Here is a 20,761-nt window from a genome sequence, read left to right as displayed (position 1 = left end):
CCGCTGCTCAGGTCTTAAATCCAGGGTCTGCACTCACAAACTGTGCAGCCTACACCAGCTTCCGGGGGACAGCAGCATACTGTGGGGGGCCTGGCACAGTCCCTGGCACATGGTAGGCAGTCATCGAGCCCCTGCCAGCCCCTCTACTCCTGACTTCTGAGGCAACAGGAAATGACCCACCACCTTGTTCTCACACAGCCTCCCTGCCAGCCCAGATGGTCACAAGGGCCTCCTGGGATGCTGCCCACCTTGGCAGCCAGGCCCCTCCGGAAGGGCCAGTCTGGGCCTGACACCCCTGACCACCAACACCCTGGGCAGAGCCTGCCTGTGCCTGGGTGAAGAATCCTGCATTCTCCTTGCCACACAAGGCCTGGGTCTGCCTTGGGGGCCCAGGCTTCACCCTCTCCCACCCCCAGGCCCAATGCCTGACCTGTGCCCACCTGACTCAACCTGGCTACTGTTCAGCAAGTTTACAAAATGTTCTCAGTCTGAACAGGAACCGTTTTCAATCCTTTATTTCAGAAAGGAGAGCCAGGAGAACTGGGGACTTAGAAAATACAGATCCTGAACTCAAAAGTCCCTGCCCCAGGCGTGCAGAGCCAGGGTCCTGGGGTTCTGTGCTGGGCAGGGGTTGCCCTGGGAGGGGGAATACAGGGGGAGGCACTTTAGGACACCCCTTAGGCTGTGGAGGGTGTCAGCTGGGCCTTTGAAGCCACTAACCGCTGGTTCCCATCATGGAGAGCCCTGTGTGGGGCACCCAAGGGGGTTTCCCCCTGGAAGGGCCCCAACCCAAGTGTCAGAGAAGCTGGCAGGAGCTGAGGGAGTGAGGTGCCGTGACAGCAGCCACAGCCTCCAGGGACCCAAATAGGCCCAGCTACCAGCCTGGCACTGAGCATGCCATCTGCTTTAGGCCCTGGCTGGCAGGCAGGTGGGCAACTTGCTCCCTCAGTGCAGGGGGCTGGGGGGCACAGATGCAGGCTCAGCACTACAAACAAAACCCCCATGAGAGGGCTCAGCCTTATGGGAAATGCTTCCAACCGAGCCCCTCTGCCCCAACACACTCTTTGTCTGAAGAAACTTCTGTAAATAGCAGACTTGAGGGACCCCTTCCTGGGGTACGTGTATTTGTATTTCTCTGTTTGGGTGTTTGTGTGTCCCAGTGGGACCACCTCCCCAGGGAGACGAGGCAGGTGGGCAGGAGGCCAGCAGGCGCCATTACTTCTTCACGATCTGGATGACGTCCTCGTGCTCCATGGTGTGCGTCAGGCCCACCCGCTGCGGACTGTACTTGGTGCTGGTGCCCTGGGTGAGGAATGGGGGCAGAGGGGTCATCTCAGCCTGGACTGGCCAAGGCCAAGGAAGATATCCCTGGGCGTGTGTGTCCTGGGGGGTGAATGCCATGGCGTAAGGTGGGGGCCTCAGGCAGCAGGACGTCCGCAGTGGTCTGACCATCCCTGATCTCAAAGGTCGGGGAGGGCCAGGCACAGTGGCTAATGCCTGTAATCCCAGCACTTCTGGAGGCCAAGGTGGGAGGATCACTTGAGCTCAGGTGTTCGAGACAGCCTGGGCCAGATAGCGAAACCTCGTCTCCATGAAAAATTAGCCAGGCATGGTGGTGTGTGGCTGTAGTCCCAGCTACTTGTGATGCTGAGGTGGGAGGATCGCTTCAGCACAGATGTCGAGGCTGCACTGGGCCATGATCGTGCCACTGCACTCCAGCCTGGGAGACAGAGCCAGACCCTGTCTCAAAACAAAACAAAAAACACCAGAAAAAAAAAAAGGGTGGGGAAAGCCCATGTCTACCCTGGGTTGGCATGTACATTCTGTGGAGGACAGACACACAGACATGCCAATCCCCACAGGAAGGACAGGAACACCATGCAGAGAGTGTGAATGCCTTGCTTCATGCCTAACCCAGGGGCTGTCCTGGGTCTAACCCCCTGCTTGCTTTCCACCCAGGGACTCACCCACACCAGGGCGTACTTGAACTGGCTGGCGAGTGACCGGTGGATGCGGTGGCACTGGAGGACAGGAGAGAGTCAGGTAGAGAGGTGAGGCTTCACCTAACCCCATCCCAAGCTTGGCCGCACACCCAAAGCTCAGGACACAGGCCAAGAGGCAAGAGTTCCTGAAGCAGGTGCCCACACAGTCTGGGCCTTGTGTGGAGGACTGATGTGCTCAATTCGCACACAGCCACCCAATCACAGCTGCAGGTGGCCCTGCCATTCCCACTCCTGGTCTGCCAGCTGTGGTGCCTAGTCAGGAATGTTCCCAAAGCCACCGGGGGAAGGTCTGGGGCCTGGCTGCTAGTGGCCCTCTGCTTGCCTTGCCTGAACAGATGCTCCTTCAGAATGGGACAGGGTGATAGCTTGGAGTCCACCCTGCTTGGTCACCACCTCTCACTCCTCCTGGCCCCACCTGTGGCCTGAAGCTTCCCACACATCAATCACATCACCCCCAACTCCCAGGGCAGTGCATAAACTTCAGTGCTCCTTGGTAGGGGTGAAGATCCCAGGGGTCCCAGATGTCACATGAAACTGGAAGGAGACCCTGGAGGAGGCAGCCAGCAATTGCCCTGAGAGTGTAGACCTCCAGTTGCCACGCTTATGGTGGCACAGTGGAGGGCGGCGGGGAGGGGACTCTGCAATTGTGCAATGTGACTCCTCTTCCCACATGCCCACAGGTCTTCCAGGCTCTGGTGGGAGACCCAACGCCTCAGCCCAGCGTCCCTGGGGTGGAGGCCAGCGCCAGGCCTGCAGGAACACTTCCCTGACACAGATGGGAAGGTGGCTGACTCTGGTCTGCAGATGGGTTTTGTTTTACTCAGCTTGCCCAGCATTGCCACTTGTGAGTGACTGAAGGGATTCAGGAGGGTAATCGTGAGTCTCCTTGGCTCCTCCTGCTGTGATCTCAAGCCTAGGCCCTGAGGGAGATGGGACTTTTCCTGGCCTCCTTTGTTTAACACCTCCAGGGTGGCACTCAGAGACCTGGGGCTAGGCTTGCGGAATGAATGAATGCCTGAGACCAGATTGCAGGCCCCGCCACCACTGTCCTAAGGGACTGCAGGAACAGCTGGGTCTACAGCATCCCTTGCCTCCAGGATACAGATCCCAAGAAGAAATGAGCTTGAGGAAAACACCACCAGGAAAGCATCAGCCCAGGAGGACGGCCACGTGACCCGAAGGTTGGCCACCATCTGTGCCTGCAGGGTCATGTTCAGGTGACAGAATCCTGGACAGGGAAAGGCAGCCTCTTGCTCCCTGAGCCCAGAACACCTCCCCTGGGGCCTGTGCATGCCTGCTTCCCTAACCGGGATGCTCCCCACCCCAACTCTTCACTGCCAGACCCACTAGTCCTATAAGCCAGCTCAAGTTGCCTCCTTGAAGCCACTGTCCTGACCTCTGTGTTGAGCTGGTGCCACTCCTCACTCTCCTTGACTGATGCCTGAATGGCATGGAAGCAGGGTTACTGGCATCTCTGCAGAGCCAGGCAGCATGCTGAGTGCCCTACACACTGGACCTCATTCAACGTGTCCTCCTGACTACCCGGGCGGGGGGCAGGCAGCACACCCCCCTCACAGGAGAGGTCAGAGGCTCGGCACACGGCTAAGAAGGGGTGCTGCAGATGCAGCCCCAGGCTGTCCAACTCCAGAGCCTGCGTTGACATCTGAGAGTAAGACCAGCAGAGCCCACCCCTGGCCCAGGGCACCTCAGGCAGAACAGAGCCCCAAAGGGAATGCAGAGCTCCCACCCCTTGTCACGGCAGGTCTTGTCAACTCACCACGTGCTCCACTGAGGCCCCTTTCCGGAGAATGATGGCATCTGTGAAGTCTGGCCTCTCTGCAGGGCGGGATGGGGAGAATGTCAGCCACACATCAGGGCCCACACTGCCACCTCGTGATTCTGCACGAGGGAAGAGCTGGCCACAGAGGCCCTTTCGGTCTCCTTGCCTTGGCCTAACCTCCCCCTGACATCCAGCACACCCTCCACATAGATCCCTGTACCATATTCTACGACCTCGACCTTAACACAGTGACTCAAAATAAATCAAAAGTCTAGGATTCACAGTGCCTGCCACCCATCTGCCGTGACAGCACCGACAGAGACCAGGACCTGGACTGAACGGGCAGGGCGCGAAGGGATGCTGGAGTCTAGTGAGGGAAGCTGTAGCTCGCTCCTTGCTGCCAAAGTCAGGGTTGATGCAAACTGCTCCGAATTCAGCAGTTGGGACCCCAGCGCATGTGTGTGTGTGTGCACCAGGAGGATGGGCAGGAGTCAGACATGGGGACGGCTCCTGTGGATTCAGGTCCCTGATGCTCCTGAGGTAGGGCCTGTCACTGTGAGGGGAGGTCAGGAGGGCACTGACTGCTACAGCCAGTGGGGACCCCAATGTAGCCTTGCCCCACCAGGGTACCTTCAAAACCAGCAGTGCCCAGTGCTGAGAAGGGAAAAGAGCTGAGGTGTGTCTAGACAAGCCAGGCCAGAGCCGGTGCTGGGGTCTCTGGGCATCACACACCGGCCTGGAAGCCTTCTAGGGATGAAGCTCAGCCTGTTTCTCAGCTACGTGCAGCCAACTCACGTCCTCTCTTCTTGGTGTAGATGCAGGTCAGGGCCAAGTACTCCCAAAGCATCTCCAGCAGATAGTCCAGGTTCAGCTTCATGCCGCAGCTGCAAAGAGGGAGGTGGCCAGTCAGGCAGTGGCCCCTGTGAGTTCAGAGGCTGGGGTCTCCACTTCTCACTATTGGAGGGGACAACCTCCACTGGCCAGGCGGCCCACTAGTACCCACAGGGAAACAAGCCCATTACTATGATGGCAGCTTGATGTTTCTGCTGCCAGTGCCGCTGGGCACCAATCATGGTCACACTCAACCAGGGTCAGCATCTCTCCTAGGGGCTGGCAAGCCTGTGCTCTGTGGAGGGTTGCAGCATGTGTGATTAGTGAAGGGCTGCCATGGGGAGATGGCCAGGGGCTGTGACGGGACCATGGGCAAAGGCTAGGAACCCTGACACCCAGAGTTCACTCCTTGTTGAGAGGAGCAAGGGACTGCCAGGAAGTCCAGCAGGGATTTCAGCAAGAAAAGGGGAGAACCAAGGCTCTGGAGGCACCAGAGCCTTTACATGTAGAACGGGCATGAACCCAGTCCCTACCTCGCAGGACTGCAGAGGGATTAAAAAGATAAGGCCCCGGATGTGCCTTGCTCCAAATACTGGGTGGACCGTGGCTTGAAGGTTTGCAGCGTGACCCCGAACTGTGTCCTGACCTCTGTAGAGCTGTTCTAAGCACAAGCAGGTAAAGGTGTAGAAGCTTTCATGCCCTGAGGATGGCAGCCCCTCAAAGGCCTGGGACACAGCAGGAGGAAAGGACCTGAGGCTGTGCTGTAGAACCGACACTGCTCTTTGTGGTGGCTACAACCACCACAAAAATGGTCCTTGTGCTCAGGCCAGGACCCTCATCCATCATTTGCGCTGTCCAGCCTCTTGGTCCCTGAGCTCTCAGTACTGTCGGCCAAGCTTCACTGTGAAGCTGTGGAGTGCCCACTTCAGGTCAGGAAACCAGCAAAGTGGAGTACCTGAATCAGTCTGCCCCAAAGAGGAGCCTGCCAGGCTGTGGTGGCAAGTGAACAAACAGCCAGAGTGCAGGCGGTACCCCGGGGACCCACCCTGCAAAGGAGGGCAGGAAGTGGGTGGCCAGGGCCTGAGAATGTTAGTTCCCTTTTTCCCTTTGAGCTGTGGTCAGACAGAAGCCACGCCTTCCAGAGCACCAGGAGAGGTAGGCTCACACCCAGGGCTTCTTGGGGGGACCTTGGTTCACTACTAAGTTAAGAAGCCTCTTTTTTTTTTTTTTTGAGATGGAGTCTCACTCTGTTGCCCAGGCTGGAGTGCAGTGGCATGATCTCGGCTCACTGCAACCTCCGCCTCCTGGGTTCAAGTGATCCTCCTGCCTCAGCCTCCTGAGTAGCTGGGATTACAGGCACACGCCACCACACCCGGCTAATTTTTGTATTTTTAGTAGAGACAGGGTTTCACCATGTTGGCCAGGATGGTCTCGATCTCCTGACCTCGTGATCCACCCGCCACGGCCTCCTAAAGTGCTGGGATTACAAGCATGAGCCAGCACGCCTGGCCTAAGTTAAGAAGCCTCTTAGCCATTCAACCTTCGTTGATGAAATCCTTCTGTTTTCTTAACCAGAGCCCACAAGACATCACCCACCCTGCCCACGGCAATTCACAACTGGAACGGGCCAATGCCTCCAGCAGCTATGAAGGGGACCCTCCTGCAGTGTCTCCTTGGCCTCATGGACAAAGTGCTCTGCCCTGGGCAGGAAGTCCTGGGCTGCGTGAGGGCTGTGTGCTGCTGGAGGCTATGCTGGCTTTTCCTCCTCCACAGCCAAAGTGGCTGGGAGGCCTGACAACTGGGATCAGAACCCACAGCAAGGACAGCAGAGTGGCAGGATGCCAGCGGCCTCACCTGATGACCACACTGTTGGGTTTTCGGGCCAAGCGGTCCACCTCTTCCATGGAGATCTGGTCGATTTTATTATAAACCTGAGATTGAGAAGGCGGAAGCCGGTGCTGAGGATAGGAGCAAGGCATCCAGAAAAGGGCCCTCCATTGCCCTGTGCCGGCTGCAGCCCTTCCTTGGAAAGCCGAGTCTACGCCCTCCCTCCCCTTGCTGCCTCAGGGTAGGGAAGGCTGGGCTGGAACCCTGGTTTCAAGCTCTCTATGTCTGCAAGATCCAAGCAGCCACTGAGGTGAGGTGAGGGGAGGGGAGAGCCTCAGACTCTTTCTGCTTCTCTCACAAGGTTCTGGGAGCTGAGGAAATGCATGTGGTGGAAAGGCCGAGTGGCCAGGCCAAGGCTCCCCTCCTGCACTTACATACAGGCAGGGCATGTACACCCGGTTGCCCACGATCACATCGATGAACTCGTCCGGGGAGCAGTCTTCTCGGAAGAGCACTTCCGCGTTGAAGATCTCTGAGGGGCTCCGATTAAGGGCAACCTGTGCACCAGCTGCCCCTGTCCCCCATCAGCGGAGGGCCCTAAAAAGCCGAGCAGGAAATATGCTGGGCGCATGGGGCCGTGGCGGAATCTGCTTGTGAGGTTCTACAAGATTGTAATGCTTTGGAAGCCCTCTGTTCTCTTCCCCAGAGGGACCACAATATATAAAAGTTTAAATCAACAGAGTTTTAATCTTGACAGCTAGGCAGGGAGAAAAACGTACCTGCTAGAATCCCCAAAGCCCCTCAGGGGAAGCCTGGGTTTTAGCACCAGAAGCATCTGAAAGCTGGTCGAACCCAGCTTCTTCTGTGCAGGACTCCACTGGGGGCCATCCTGCCTCTGCTTGCACACCTCTGGCAATGAGGGGCTCACAGCTGACTCTAAGAGTTCTCCATATGCCAGGCATAACTCTGCCTGAGGCCCTGCCCTATCCCCAGGGCCCCAGAACCCAACCAGCCCCCGACACTGCTTTAGAGGCACCACCCACTCCCCAGCTTTCCCTGGGGCTTCTCCAGGCTAGGAACCCCCCGTCCTCAGAGGGTGTTTCCCATGACATCTTTTTCTTCCGGATGTCATCTGGCTACCACAGTGCCCAGTACTCAGTGAGGAGCCAGGAAGCCACTGCCAAGTGCACGGCTGCAGCCCTGGCAGTCTGGAGCTTGCTCAGAGGCTGCTTGAATGGACAGCGGGAGCAGTGGGAGTAACCTGCTGCCACCCTGCTCCACAAGGCCTCCTGTTGTGGTCAGTCCCCCCGCTGCCCTGACGGTGGTGGCTGCCCTCCCTCATGTGTCTTTCAGGGAAGGATACTGTATTCGTGCAGGATGAGCTGCACCAGCTTTTCCGAGCACTGGGTCAGCGTGACTGTCGAGTTAAAGGAGATGCCGCCGCCTTTCTTGGGCTGAAAGAGGAGAGAGGGATGGGGAGAACTGCTGACCGAGGGGTCACAGCAATGGTCCCACAGCCTCAGCCGCCAGCCAATGCAGTCTCAAAACTGCCACACCCATGGCCTGAAGGCCAGAGAGGTGCCTCACCTTGAAGTAGATGTTAGGCTTGTGCTTGTTGAGGCGGATGCCTACTGACTCCAGCTCCTTCTCCAGCAGAGACCTAGGCAGAGCACCCCATAAGCCCGTCACAGGCTGTCCACAGAGCCAGATGCACAGCTTCCCTGTTACGCAGGATGTCACTGCCCACCCAGACAGAGACTGACTCTCTCCTCCACCCCCTTTCCCAGCAACCCGGAGAACACTCCTTCCCAATGCCCTAGAACTGCAGGGAGCTTCTAAACTCTGCCACAGTCCCAGAGGGGACTGGCCCGGTTTACGGTCAGCATGCACAGGCAAGTGGTGGAGCCCCCACGAGGTGACCACATGAGGGTACTCCTTCTGGTCCCGAGGAGGCAGGCCTGGTGTACCCCTCTGCCAGGATGTGGATGAACAATGCTTCTGTGCTTGGGGCTGGGCTCCTGGCAGGTTCTGGGAAGTGATGGGGCACCTGTGCCTCTGAACAGGAAGCAAAGCCAGGCCAAGCCCCTTGGCCCCCAGTCCCAAGATGCCTCTGTGCTGGCTGGACACAAGCCTTGAGGAGAAGACGCCATAGGCTGTGTGGTGTTGGGTTCAGTCTGTGACATGTCCTACCGCTACTCTCACGTGTGAGAGAGCCAAGCACCCACAGGCCGCCCATTACGAGCTCAGGGACACATCGGCCCTCCCCAGACATGTGAGCCTGCCCCATGCCCCACCCTGCGGACCTCTGCACCTCTCCCTTGGTGGCATCCAGCATCATGATGACGACGTCAGCCGTGCGCGCCACAGCGATCACCTGCCGGCCACGGCCTTTTCCTGGATGGGTGGGAGGGATGCACTTACATATGCGGACCCATGTGACTGCTACCCAGCCCATGGCGCCCTGGACTCCTGTCCTTTACAGACCTACCACAGCCTCTGCCACATACTAGCACAAGCTTGGCATTTTTCTTTAATCCACGTGTTTTACTCACGGAGACTTATTTCAGAAGAAAATCCGACACCATCATCATAAAAGGAGTAACAGGATAATGGTTGTCCTACGCCCACCCCTACCATGTGGCAGGACCCAGGCTAAATGCTTCCTGAACATTTCCTCACTTAATCCTCAAAACTATGCTGTAAATTAAGGAGTATTATGCCCATTCTACAGCTGAGGAAACTGAGGCTTGGCTTAGAGACACCCAGTCACTTGCCCAAGATCACAAGGCTAGTTTGGTGCCAAGGATTAGAACTGGAACCTGTCTTTTCTGGAAAGCGGGATAATGGACCAGGGATCCAGAGTGATCTCCGTGACAGCCACACCCAATTTCAACGATCAGTAACAGAGCTCCAGCCTGTCTCCCACACACCTGCCCTGCCTCCCACCTTGGGCTGCGCCTTCAATGATTCCAGGAAGGTCCAGGAGCTGGATGTTGGCACCTTTGTACTAGGATGCAGAAGAGAAGAAAGATAAGGCAAGGCTGGGCCTCCACTGGAAAGGTCCTGCCTGGATCTGGGACATCTGGAATGGTCCCAGGGCTCAGGCGTTGAGGGAAACCCAGGTGCCAACCTGTGGCCAAGTCTGAGCCTTGTCACCACCCCAGCCCGGTGCAGACCACAGCCTATGAGCTGAGTAGCTGCCTAGGGAGGGCTCAGGATCTCCCAATCCCACAACACACATCACTGATGGTACCAGCACTTCACAGATAAATTGTTTCACCATGGGAACTTAAGGCCATACCACTCAGCTGCCCAAAGCAAACACAGCCCAAGGCAGTGAAGCTTCATGGGGAGGCAGAAGGATCCAGCCAAGCAGCAGTTAGTGACCAGAGCTGTGGTGGTGTTGGGGAGGAGAGCACAGGGGGTGCCAGGCAGAGTAGCCACATGCTGGCCTGACCTCCTAGTTCCAGGCCCCACCAGGCATCTCTGGGGTCCAGCAGCTAGGATCCCCAGAAGTGTCAGTGCTAGAGGGCAAAGCAGCTCAGTCCAGAGCCTGTCCTGACATGGGGACATCCACCCTGACTCACACACAAAGCAGGCACAGGCACAAGTCCAAACACAAGCATGCGCCCCTTCTCCTTCTGGGCCCAGCACACCCACTTACTTCAATGACCCCAGGAATACACGTCAGAGTGGTGAACTCATAGGACGCTGCCTCGCTGGCCGTGGAGGTCATCAGACTCAAGAATGTGGACTAGGAGAAAAGGAGATCATTGCACTGAGCCTTGTCCCTGGCCTTCTGGAAGAGGCCCCAGGGGCTGGGGGCCTGCAGGTGCAGACAGCAGGAGGAGACCCTCTCACCCTCGGCTTGGTGACCTAGGTGGCTGTGAAGAGACCTCCCAGCCAGAGGGCTCACCTCTGGCCCTGTCCTGGATGGGTCAGACAACAGAGGGCCCATCTGTTCCTTGGAGGTCTCAGGACTGTCTCAGGTAGTGGCAGGGATCTGCATTCTGATGGGGTTCCCCATATACATCGGGAGCCTCCCCTAGCCCCACACAATCCTCCAGGCCCTCTTGGCCCCAGAGAACTTTAAGCAGGCGGCAGTCCCACGGCACTCGTGGAACCAGTACCCAGACATGCTGTGCACCCAGGGAGGGTGTGAGGAGGTGTGCAAGGAGATGCCAACCTCCTGAGCTGAGGCAGAGACAGCTGACAGGAGAGGTGTTGCAGGGATGGAGTGGGGAACTGGGAAGATGTGGATGTGACCACTCAGACCACCGTTCACTGTGGCTGGGAGTTGGAGAAACCTGGCTTTGAATCCTGCCTCTGCCGGGGTGTCCTGGGATTGGGCAGGAAACTCCATACTCTCAGTTCAGGGTCTTTAAATGTAGAATGCGCATGAACCTAGTCCCTACCTCACAGGACTGCACAGGGATTAAAAAGATAAGGCCCAGGATGTGCCTCACTCCAAACACTGTAACATCTCAGTGATAGATGCTGTGGCTGAGAAGGTCAGCCAAGCAGTGGGCAGACCCAGGGAGGGAAGAAACCCAGCCCCATGCCTCCTGCCCCATCCTAATCAGCAGGGCCCCAGGAACAAGAAGCCTGAGACTCTGAGTTGCAGGGCCAGCTATCCAGACCCTGCCTCCTGGCTGACTGGCAGGAAGACTGGGGGCACCCTCCCCAAGACACCCTTAGACCTCTCAAGTCCAGAATGTGGCATGTGATGGAAATACATAGAGTCCCCAAATCCAGAAACCCTCAGCCTTGGGGACCTCCTAGAAACTCAAGAAATGAGAAAAACCTGGTGGAGTGGACAGGTATATGGATAGACAGGGTGGCCCCGAGAGCAATGGCTGTTGAGACAGCCAGCAACCAACCTCGGGGCCACTCCCCGATTCTGTCTGGCCCCTGTAAGACCTGGGCCCTCCCACGGTGGGAGAGCCTATACTCCCAATAAGGCAGGTGGGATCTGCCACGGGCCCAGACTTCAAGGGTCACAGCTCTTGGTAACTAGAGCGGCTTCTCTATCAATCTCTCTCTCTCTGATACATATACCAATCATACAGGCAGACAGTACAACAAACAAAACTAAACACCGCCCAGCCTGCAGCAAGCACTTAAGAAAAGGTAGCTGTTACCACCATCCCCTATGCCTGGCCCAGAGCAATGGAAACTGGGTGTGGGCTCAAATTGTTCAGCTGAACTGAGTTAGAAGCTGCTCCCCAGCACCTGTCCAGAGCTTTGGTTGTTGCTCACTTGGCCTATATTCTAGCAACCTCTCCACTGTCCCACTTCCACTTTGCCCTGCTGTAGCCTGCTATCTACACAACAGCCAGAGTGATTCTGTAAAAAAGTAAGTCAGTGCCCAGATGGTAGTTTCTAATGCTATTCTCCAGTCAAAGGAACCAGGGCTCCTTGGAGAAATGGCAGATTCTAGGCCAGGGCAGGGAATATACAAAATGGGCCTGAGGCATCTTGCAGTGTTAGAAAGTGAGGAAGTGCTGGAAAAACACAATGGTGGAAGTACATCAAAGCAGCCAACTAAACTAGCGCCAAAGCTAAAACGATTTGAGCAGCAAAAGAACATGGTATGGGTTTAGACCCCAAAGCACAAAATAACCCCCCACGAGTCCATACGGATATCAATGAATGATTGAATAAAACGAATGAATGGGAGAAGAGAGACAAATCTCCCATGCAGAAGAATTCCAAACAGTTTCTGTAGATGCTCCCCTCAAGGAGGCGACGGAATTGGGCCGCATGCAGTCACCTCCCTCCTCAAAGTGGCATGGCAAGGGGAGAAGAGAGCGTCTCCACGGTGGAGAAACCGGACACACCTCAGCCAGGTGGTCAAGATCAACATCAGCAGGGGTAAGTCTGCTGAAGGGACACTATGTGGCCTTCATGTGATGTGATAAAAATGGCACTTTACCTCTGTGGCCTTCCTTGCTAACTATAACCCCAGATTAACCATGAGAAAAACATCAGACACAACCCAACTGAAGGACTTTCTACAAAATATGGGAATGGTACTCCTTGAAACCGTCAAGGTTATCAAATCAAGGCAAGTCTAAGGAACTGTCTAGAAAAGCCTACGGAGGCATAACAACTGAACTGTGATGTGGGATCTCAGGACAGAAAAAGGACAGTGGGGAGGAGCTAAGGAAATCTGCATAAAGCACGGACTTGAGGCAAGAACAGATCAACATTCATTGGTGTAAAATGTTAACTGCCAGGGAAAATGGGTGTGGGGTATATGGGAACTCTGTATTACCTTTGCAATTTTTCTGTAAATCTAAGACTATTCTAAAATAAAAAGTTTATTTTAGGCCGGGCGCAGTGGCTCACGCCTGTAATCCCAGCACTTTGGGAGGCCAAGGGGGTTGGATCACCTGAGGTCAGGAGTTCAAAACCAGCCTTGCCAACATGGTGAAACTCCGTCTCTACTAAAAAAGGATACAAAAAATTAGCCAGGCGGGGTGGCACATGTCTGTAATCCCAGCTACTTGGGAGGCTGAGGCAGGAGAATTGCTTGAACCTGGGAGGCGGAGGTTGTAGTGAGCTGAGATCGCGCCATTGTACTTCAGCCTGGGCAACAAGAGTGAAACTATACCTCAAAAAAAAAAAAAAAAAAAAAAAAGCCGATCAGACATCTCTCTTTTCTGCTCAAAACCCTGCAATGATGTTTATTTTATTCCTCACATAAAAGTAAATCATGCCGGGAGCGGTGGCTCACACCTGTAATCCCAGCACTTTGGGAGGCCGAGGTGGGCGGATCACCTGAGGTCAGAAGTTCGAGACCAGCCTGGCCAACGTGGTGAAACCCCATCTCTACTAAAAATGCAAAAATTAGCTGGGCATGGTGGCGGATGCCTGTAATCCCAGCTACTCGGGAGGCTGATTGATAACTGCTTGAACCCAGGAGACAGAGGTTGCAGTGAGCTGAGCAAGACTCCATCTCAAAAAAAAAAAAAGTAAACCAATATAGATTATATGCTAAACAGATGAACAGAGCAACTTCCAGAAGAAACCTCCTTTTTTTTTTGAGATGGAGTTTTGCTCTTGTTGCCCAGGCTGGAGTGCAATGGCGCTATCTCGGCTCACCGCAACCTCTGCCTCCCAGGTTCAAGCGATTCTCCTGCCTCAGCCTCCCAAGTAACTGATATTACAGGCATGCACCACCACCCCTGCCTAATTTTATATTTTTAGTAGAGACAGGGTTTCTCCATGTTGGTCAGGCTGGTCTTGAACTCCCAACCTCAGGTGATCTACCCACCTTGGCCTCCGAAAGTGCTGGGTTTACAGGCGTGAGTCATCGCACCTGGCCGAAGAAACCTTCTAAAATCTCTGCAGTTTCATTCTTCAATCCAAGCCAGGGTCCTTCCGGCTGCCCACAAGCCCCTATCCTCTCCGTCTTCTGCCTTCCTTGTGCTCCTCAGGGAGCCACCTGGGCCTCCCTGGACACACCAAGCGAGCGCCTGTCTAAGGGCCTCTGTGCTCACTGTTCCCTCTGTCTGGAAGGTTCTCACCCAGGACTCTGCAAGCTCCCTCACTTCCTTCAGGCCCCCATCCAAATACTTACTCGCCAGAGAAACCTGCCGGGACCTGTCATATCTAGCAGACCTTCACCCTGTCACTCACCAGCCCCCACTCGTCACCACTGGATGCACCTCATTACTTATTTACTGTCCTTTCTCTTCAAGAATGGGAGATGTATGTGGGCAGGGACAGAGCTCTGTCTCGTTCATGCTATGTCTCTAGTCCCCGGCACAGCGCCCAGCACATGACACCGCTCGAGATAGACACTCGAGAAGTATTTGAGCATGATGACTGAGTCAGAGGACCAAGTAGGGCTACATCTGCTGGCAAGAGGAAAGAGTGGCCTCCATGTTAGGATGATAAAGGGCTGGGATCTGACCCTGGGGGAGGCCAGGTCTTCTGTGTCCCTGGAGCTAAGCAGAAAGGCAGCGAGGGGAGCCTGGATGGTCACCTGTTTGGAAGATGACTTCTTGCTTTCCTCCCCGAGGCCCACACTGACCATCACTGACCTTACCCACAGAGGGAAATCCAATCAGCGCCACACGGGCATCGCCCGACTTCATGACATCAAAGCCCTCTCCTTTGGACGAGGCCGATTTGGACGGTTCCAGGAGCTGGGCCCGATACTTGGCAAGCTTAGCTTTCAGCAGGCCCAGATGATACTCAGTGGCTAAAGGATGGAAAGCAAGACAGAAGATGAGTGGCCAGGGTGTCCAAGCCCAGGGGTTAGGCAGGGCCCACATGTCGCCAAGTGCTGGCTGGGAAGCAACTGCTGTCAAGGAGATCAGGAGAAAAAAAAAAACCACCCCTCCGCTTAAAAGGCCCCCTTGGCTTCTCACTTCATTTAAGATAAAATCCAATCTCTTAAGCCGGGTGCAGTGGCTGACACCTGTAATCCCAGCACTTTGGGAGGCCGAGGCGGGTGGATCACCTGAGGTCGGGAGTTCGAGACCAGCCTGACCAACATGGAGAAACCCTGTCTCTACTAAAAATACAAAATTAGCTGGGCATGGTGGTTCATGCCTGTAATCCCAGCTATTTGGGAGGCTGAGGCAGAAGAATCACTTGAACCCAGGAGGCAGAGGTTGTGGTGAGCCGAGATCACGTCATTGCACTCCAGCCTGGGCAACAACAGTGAAACTCTGTCTCAAAAAAAAAAAAAAATCCCGTCTCTTTGTTGAGACCTCACCAGCTTACTGAGAACCAATGGTTCTCAACAGAGGTGGCACCGCTTCCTGGGGGGCATTCTGGAAATTCTGGGAGATGTTTTCTGTTCACTTTGATGGTGAAGTCCGCATTGGCATCTATTGGGCAGGGGTCAGGGAAACCAGTTGCCCTATTAGGTGAGTCAGTCCTGCGTAGCTGAGGAGAATTGTCCCAAGTCCATGACTTGTCACATCCCAAAGGCATCCACAGAGGGAAAACCTGGGTTAGGATTGCCAGGCCTAGAACCTAGCTCTGTTTACATATAAACACAGGACATTTTGTACAGTGTTAATATACACTGAAATTCCCAGGAATGCAACTATTGTGTATATGAAAGGAAGACTATGTCATGCTTTGTCTGAAACTTTACCTAGAGCTGCTCACCATTCTGGGATCCCACGCTGCCATGGCAGCCCCTCTTGGGGCGTAACTCAGTGGCCAACACAACACACCTGCATCGTGGCTGTCACATCCCCAGTGATTCTACCTAGAGGCATGAGCATTCTACTGCTTCAGGGTAACTTCGTTAGATCCTGGCAGCACTCCAGCATTCATGTATTTAAATAAATACCATTTTCATTATAAATTACTTCCTTTTTCTTCTTCCCCTTTATATTACCATTAGGGTATTACATTTTTTTTTTTGAAATTCAGGTTATATTACTGATGGGGAATTTCATTTCAGGACTGTAAATGGTGTTACAAACTCTTTGCTCTGGCTCCTGGCTACTTCAACCTTCAACACACTCTGCTACATTCCAGACACAGTTGCTTTCTCCTCTTTTTTTTAAAGAGATGGGGGTCTCATTCTGTCATTCAGACTAGAGTTCAGTGGCACGATTATAGCTCACTACAGTCTTGAACTCCTGCCTCAGCCTCCTGAATAACTAGGACTACAGGCATGTACCACCAGGACTGCCTAATTAAAAAAATTGTTTTTGTAGAGACGAGGTGTTGCTATGTTGCCCAGGCTGGTCTTGAACTCCTGGCTGTAAGCAATCCTCCTGCCTCAGCCTCTCAAAGTGCTGGGATTACAGGTTAAGCCATTGGGCCTGGCCTTTCTTTTTTTCCTTTTCTAGAACATGCTGACATCATTCCTTCCTTGGGACCTTCACACTGGTGATACTCCAATTCTCTCCATTTCAACAAGATCTTCCCAGAACTGGCTCCTTCCCATCATTTGAGGAGCAGCTCAAATGTCACTTCTTCAAAGAGGCCTCCCCTGCACAGTCTCAGAGGGCAGTGAGAGCTTGTGTCAGAACTCCACCCTGCCATTAGTGGGGCCATTTTACTTTGGAAAAGTTAGTCCTCTTGTGCATCAGTTTCTTAATCTGCAAATAGGGCTATTAACAGTAGTAACTTCTTAGGCAGGTTTCTTTTTTTTTCTTTTTGAGACGGAGTCTCGCTGTATTGCCCAGGCTGGAGTGCTGTGGTGCAATCTCGGCTCATTGCAACCTCCACCACCAGGGTTCAAGAGATTCTCCTACCTCAGCCTCCCAAGTAGCTGGGACTACAGGCACACGCCACCACGCCCAGCTAATTTTTTGTATTTTTAATGGAGATGGGGTTTCTCTATGTTGGTCAGTCTGGTCTCGAACTCTCGACATCAGGTGATCCGCCTGCCTTGGCCTCCCAAAATGCTGGAATTACAGGTGTGAGCTACCAACAAAGTCTCGCTGGTGTCACCCAGGCTGGAGTGCAATGGTGTGATCTCGGCTCACTACAACCTCCACCTCCTGGGTTCAAGAGATTCTCCTGCCTCCACCTCCCGAGTAGCTGGGACTACAGGCTGGTGCCACCATGCCTGGCTAATTTTTGTATTTTTAGTAGAGATGGGGTTTCACCATGTCGCCCAGGTTGGTCTCGAACTCCTAACCTCACCTCAAGTGATCCAACCACCTCGGCCTCCCAAAGTGCTGGGATTACAGGCGTGAGCCACTGTGCCTGACCACACTTAAGCAGATTTTTGATGGTGGAATAATGGAGAAGTCTTACAGAAAGCACTAAGAACATCGCTTAGCACACAGTAAGCACCCAATAAAAGTTGGCTATAATCTACAGTAAATTCTGCCCTTACCCAGACCCCTTCCTGCCTCGTGAGCAGGTTTACTGTCTTCTCGACTCTGAAAACTATCTTATTTCTTTACTTCCCTGACTCCCATAGGTCAGGAAATGGGACTGGATCCCCAGCCTCCAGCACAGGGCCCGGGCACACAGGAAATATTTTACCAAGTGAATCGGTGAATTGATAGCAGTGAGAAATGGTCAAGAATGGGTTCTGCAGCTGGGCATGGTGGCTCACGCCTGTAATCCCAGCACTCTGGGGAAGCTGAGAAGGGAGGACTGCTTGAAGCTGGGAGATCAAGACCACCCTGGGCAACACAGTGAGACCGTGCCTCTACAAAAAACATAAAAATTGACCAGGTGCGGTGGCTCACGCTTGTAATCCCAGCACTTTGGAAAGCTGAGGTGGGCGGATCAACTGAGGTCCGGAGTCCGAAACCAGCCTGACCAATGTGGAGAAACCTAAAGACTCTACTAAAGACACAAAATTAGCTGGGCATTGTGGCAGACACCTGGGAGACTGAGGCAGGAGAATCGCTTGAACCTGGGAGGCAGAGGTTGCGGTGAGCCGAGATCGCGCCATTGCACTCCAGCCTGGACAACAAGAGTGAAACTCCATCTCAAAAAAAAAAAAAAAAAAAAAAAAAAATATATATATATATATATATATAAATTAGCCCGGTGTGGTGGTGCACACCTATAGTCCCAGCTACTCAAGAGGTGGAGGTGGAAGGATTGCTTGAATGCAGGAGTTTGAAGTTACAGTGAGCTATGATCACACCACTGCACTCCAGCACTCCAGCCTGGTCAAGAGAGCAAAACTGTCTCAAAAAAAAAACAAAACAAACAAACAAAAAAAAGGATTCAGTGTCAGTCAGGTACACATGGCCCTTCCTGTCATCCCAGCTCCTAAAATTCTGAGCATCTCTGAAGGGAGGGACTAGGTCTTAATCACCTTTATATCTCCTTTGTCTACCACTGCCAAAGTGGCAGCATCTCTAGCCTCCCTGTGACTTTCCTTGGGTCTTATGGGTAATATGGAATATTACAGCAGCCAGAGGGAACTTTCAAGACAGAAGTCAGAACAGCCCCTCCCCTGCTTAACACCCTGCACCAGCTCCCACTGCCTTAGAACACAACCCAGAGTCTTTCCCATGACCTATGGCTCTGCATGATCGACCCCCTCCTGTCCCATCACTGCACCCCAGCCCCAGTCCTGTTGACCTGTAAACAGCCAAGTTTGTTCCTGCCTCAGGGCCTTTGCACTAGCTGCTCTTTCTGCCAGGAACGCTCTTCCCCCAGATGTTTGCGTGACCGGTTCCTTCTTCTCTCAGGTCTTAGTTCAAATGCCCCATCCTCATGGTGGTCTTCTCTATCATTCCACCTAAGCAGACCCAATCCCCAGCCCCTCCCCACCCCCAATATTCTGCTGTATCACCCTGGTTTGTCTTCATAGCACATATTGCTGACTGACATTATCTTATTTATTTGATTTCTAGTTTTCAGACCGTCAACTAGAAGGTCAGATCCAAGGGCTGGGATATGCCTGCTGTGTTCACAACTTTAACCACAGTGCCTAGCACATAGTAAAGACTCAGGAAAGATCGGCCAGGCATGGTGGCTCATGCCTGTAATCCCAGCACTTTGGGAGGCCAAGGTGGGCAGATCGCCTGAGGTCAGGAGTTCGAGACCAGCCTGGACGACATGGCAAAACCCTCTCTCTACTAAAAAAAGTACAAAAATTAGCCAGGTGTGCTGGCACATGCCTGTAATCCCAGCTATTTGGAGGCTGAGGCAGGAGAATCGCTTGAACCTGGGAGGCAGAGGTTGCGGTGAGCCCAGATGGCACCACTGCACTCCAGCCTGGGTGACAGAACAAGACTGTCTCAAACAAACAAACAAAAAAGATTTACAGAAGGAATGAGTCATAGAGGGCCCTCAACTCCTTGGCCTTCAAACTTAAATGGAACCAAGGGAGGGCAGACACTGGGACCAGCTATCTAGTGTTGCTTGCTTCCTGCTCCCACAAGCCTGAATGGCTAGCCACTAGCCTGGCCAATTGCATCTCTTATTACTCTTCCATACCCCCCTTCTGATCTAGATTGTTCTCACTGTCCCATGAACATACCATGCTCACTCCCATGTCTTTGTCTCAGCAGTGGCCCCCACCTGGGATACCTTCCAACAACCAGCTCAAGTCAACTTCGTCCTGGTGTCATCGTTCTCTCCTCACCTCTCTTCTGTGAGCTCCTCCAGCCCTTACATTCTAAAGTCCAGATGTGAGGCTTCATTATGTATTATCTATGTTGGGATGTTTACTTTAAATACTGAGTGCTCACCATGTGCCCAGTGCTTTGTAAAGGCCATCTAATTTAACTCAGCTGTGTGCTAAGACGGAGCAGGGGAGGATTTTCCCATTTACAGATGAGGACACTGAGACTCCAAGAAGTGAAGTGACTTTCCAATGTTTTACAGAAGGTACGTGGTGGACCTGGGGCTCAAACCCAGGCCTTCCAGACTCCAGAGTCCTGATTCCCTTGCTCCAGTGGGCTCTCAGCTGCTGGGTGAGGCTGTTCCTGAGAGGTCTCCTCTTGCACTTCCCAAAACAACAGAGTAGACCCAGGCCCCAGGCCCAGCCATCAGAAGACTGAGGTTTGAACCCCAGCTCCGCCTCTCTCTGGGTCAGATGGGTCAGATGCTTGCTCTGTGAGCTAGGATTTCTCTACTCGGGCACACGGTCTGGGACTGATCAGATCTCTTGGGGTACGTTTGCACTCAGACTTGGGCGTGAGACCCGCTCCCGCCTGGCCCTGCCTTGGGCGCGCAGGGCGGCCTCGGCACTTGTCTGGCAACTTCTCCGCGGCCTCGGATCTTGCCCCAGCATTACTGCTGGAGTTGTTCCCCCATTTTACAGACAGGAAAACTGAGGCAGGCAGAAAGGAAGGCCCCGCCCGGCCGGCCCTCACCCTTGTTCTTCTGCGTCCGAGCGATCTCCTTCTCGATCTCCGAGATCTTCTCTAAGATCCCCATGGCGGCAGCAGAGGTGGGCGCACAGACGGCGGTTGCGGCGGCACCGGGAATTCCGGTCTGACGGCTGCGACAGAGTAGCGTGCGCCCGGAAGCCAAAGAGAACAGCGTTCTCGTGGGCGCCTGGTGCTCCGGGATTCAGAGTCCGGGAGAGCCAAGTGCCAGACACTATCGGTTCCGCCCGCTGGGCCGGCCAGGCTGCGGACCTCTGGAAAGAGCCGGGGCGGGGCCGGGCCATGCTGTACTGGCCCACGGCTGCGGCTGGCAGGAGCAAGCAAGGAAGAGAGGGAATCTGCTCGTGTTGAACCCTGAACTGCGGGTCCCTGAGCGCAGCTGACTGGCAGTGTAAGGAAAAGGGGCTGAGCCGAAAGCCTAGTGGCTCTCAATTTATACTATAAATGGAGGTGTCCAATCTTTTGGCTTCTCTGGGCCGCATTGAAGAATTGTCTTGGGCCACACGTAAAATACACCAACACTAACG

At 54.1% G+C, this 20,761-nt stretch overlaps 1 protein-coding gene and 1 long non-coding RNA gene across 3 annotated transcripts; one reads left to right on the top strand and one right to left on the bottom strand.

The window, feature by feature from the left end:
• Positions 1-499: 499 nt before the first annotated feature.
• DRG2 (developmentally regulated GTP binding protein 2) lies at positions 500-20,418 on the bottom strand. 2 transcript variants are annotated; one of them, XM_055241616.2, is made up of 13 exons: positions 20,220-20,418; positions 14,493-14,653; positions 10,106-10,195; positions 9,388-9,448; positions 8,745-8,835; positions 8,029-8,101; positions 7,805-7,895; positions 6,876-6,973; positions 6,469-6,545; positions 4,579-4,667; positions 3,781-3,839; positions 1,968-2,021; positions 500-1,302 (listed from the first exon to the last, which is right to left on the bottom strand). In XM_055241616.2, the coding sequence occupies exons 1-13, from the start codon at positions 20,281-20,283 to the stop codon at positions 1,216-1,218; spliced, it is 1,095 nt and encodes a 364-aa protein (XP_055097591.1). In that variant the 5' UTR covers positions 20,284-20,418; the 3' UTR covers positions 500-1,215. The 2 variants fall into 2 exon arrangements, with proteins under 2 accessions (XP_055097591.1, XP_055097593.1); XM_055241618.2 differs by having other exon boundaries at positions 1,984-2,021; positions 20,220-20,415.
• Positions 1,956-3,361, top strand: LOC134732367 (uncharacterized). The gene is made up of 3 exons (XR_010115460.1): positions 1,956-2,051; positions 2,684-2,847; positions 3,101-3,361. It is a non-coding gene; the product is annotated as an uncharacterized lncRNA (long non-coding RNA).
• Positions 20,419-20,761: the final 343 nt, after the last annotated feature.

The sequence above is a fragment of the Symphalangus syndactylus genome, chromosome 14 (assembly GCF_028878055.3).
Source record: "Symphalangus syndactylus isolate Jambi chromosome 14, NHGRI_mSymSyn1-v2.1_pri, whole genome shotgun sequence".
Lineage (NCBI taxonomy): Eukaryota > Metazoa > Chordata > Mammalia > Primates > Hylobatidae > Symphalangus > Symphalangus syndactylus.
Note: the sequence above shows the minus strand (reverse complement) of the source record. Positions and strands in the feature narration are given on the sequence as shown.

Coding starts and splice junctions, on each gene's coding strand:
- DRG2 (XM_055241616.2), bottom strand. CDS start 20,283: ATGGGGATCTTAGAGAAGATCTCGGAGATCGAGAAGGAGATCGCTCGG. Junction 8,836..9,387: donor CATTGAAGGCGCAGCCCAAG/GTGGGAGGCAGG, acceptor CCACCCATCCAG/GAAAAGGCCGTGGCCGGCAG. Junction 1,303..1,967: donor TCAAGTACGCCCTGGTGTGG/GTGAGTCCCTGG, acceptor TTCCTCACCCAG/GGCACCAGCACCAAGTACAG.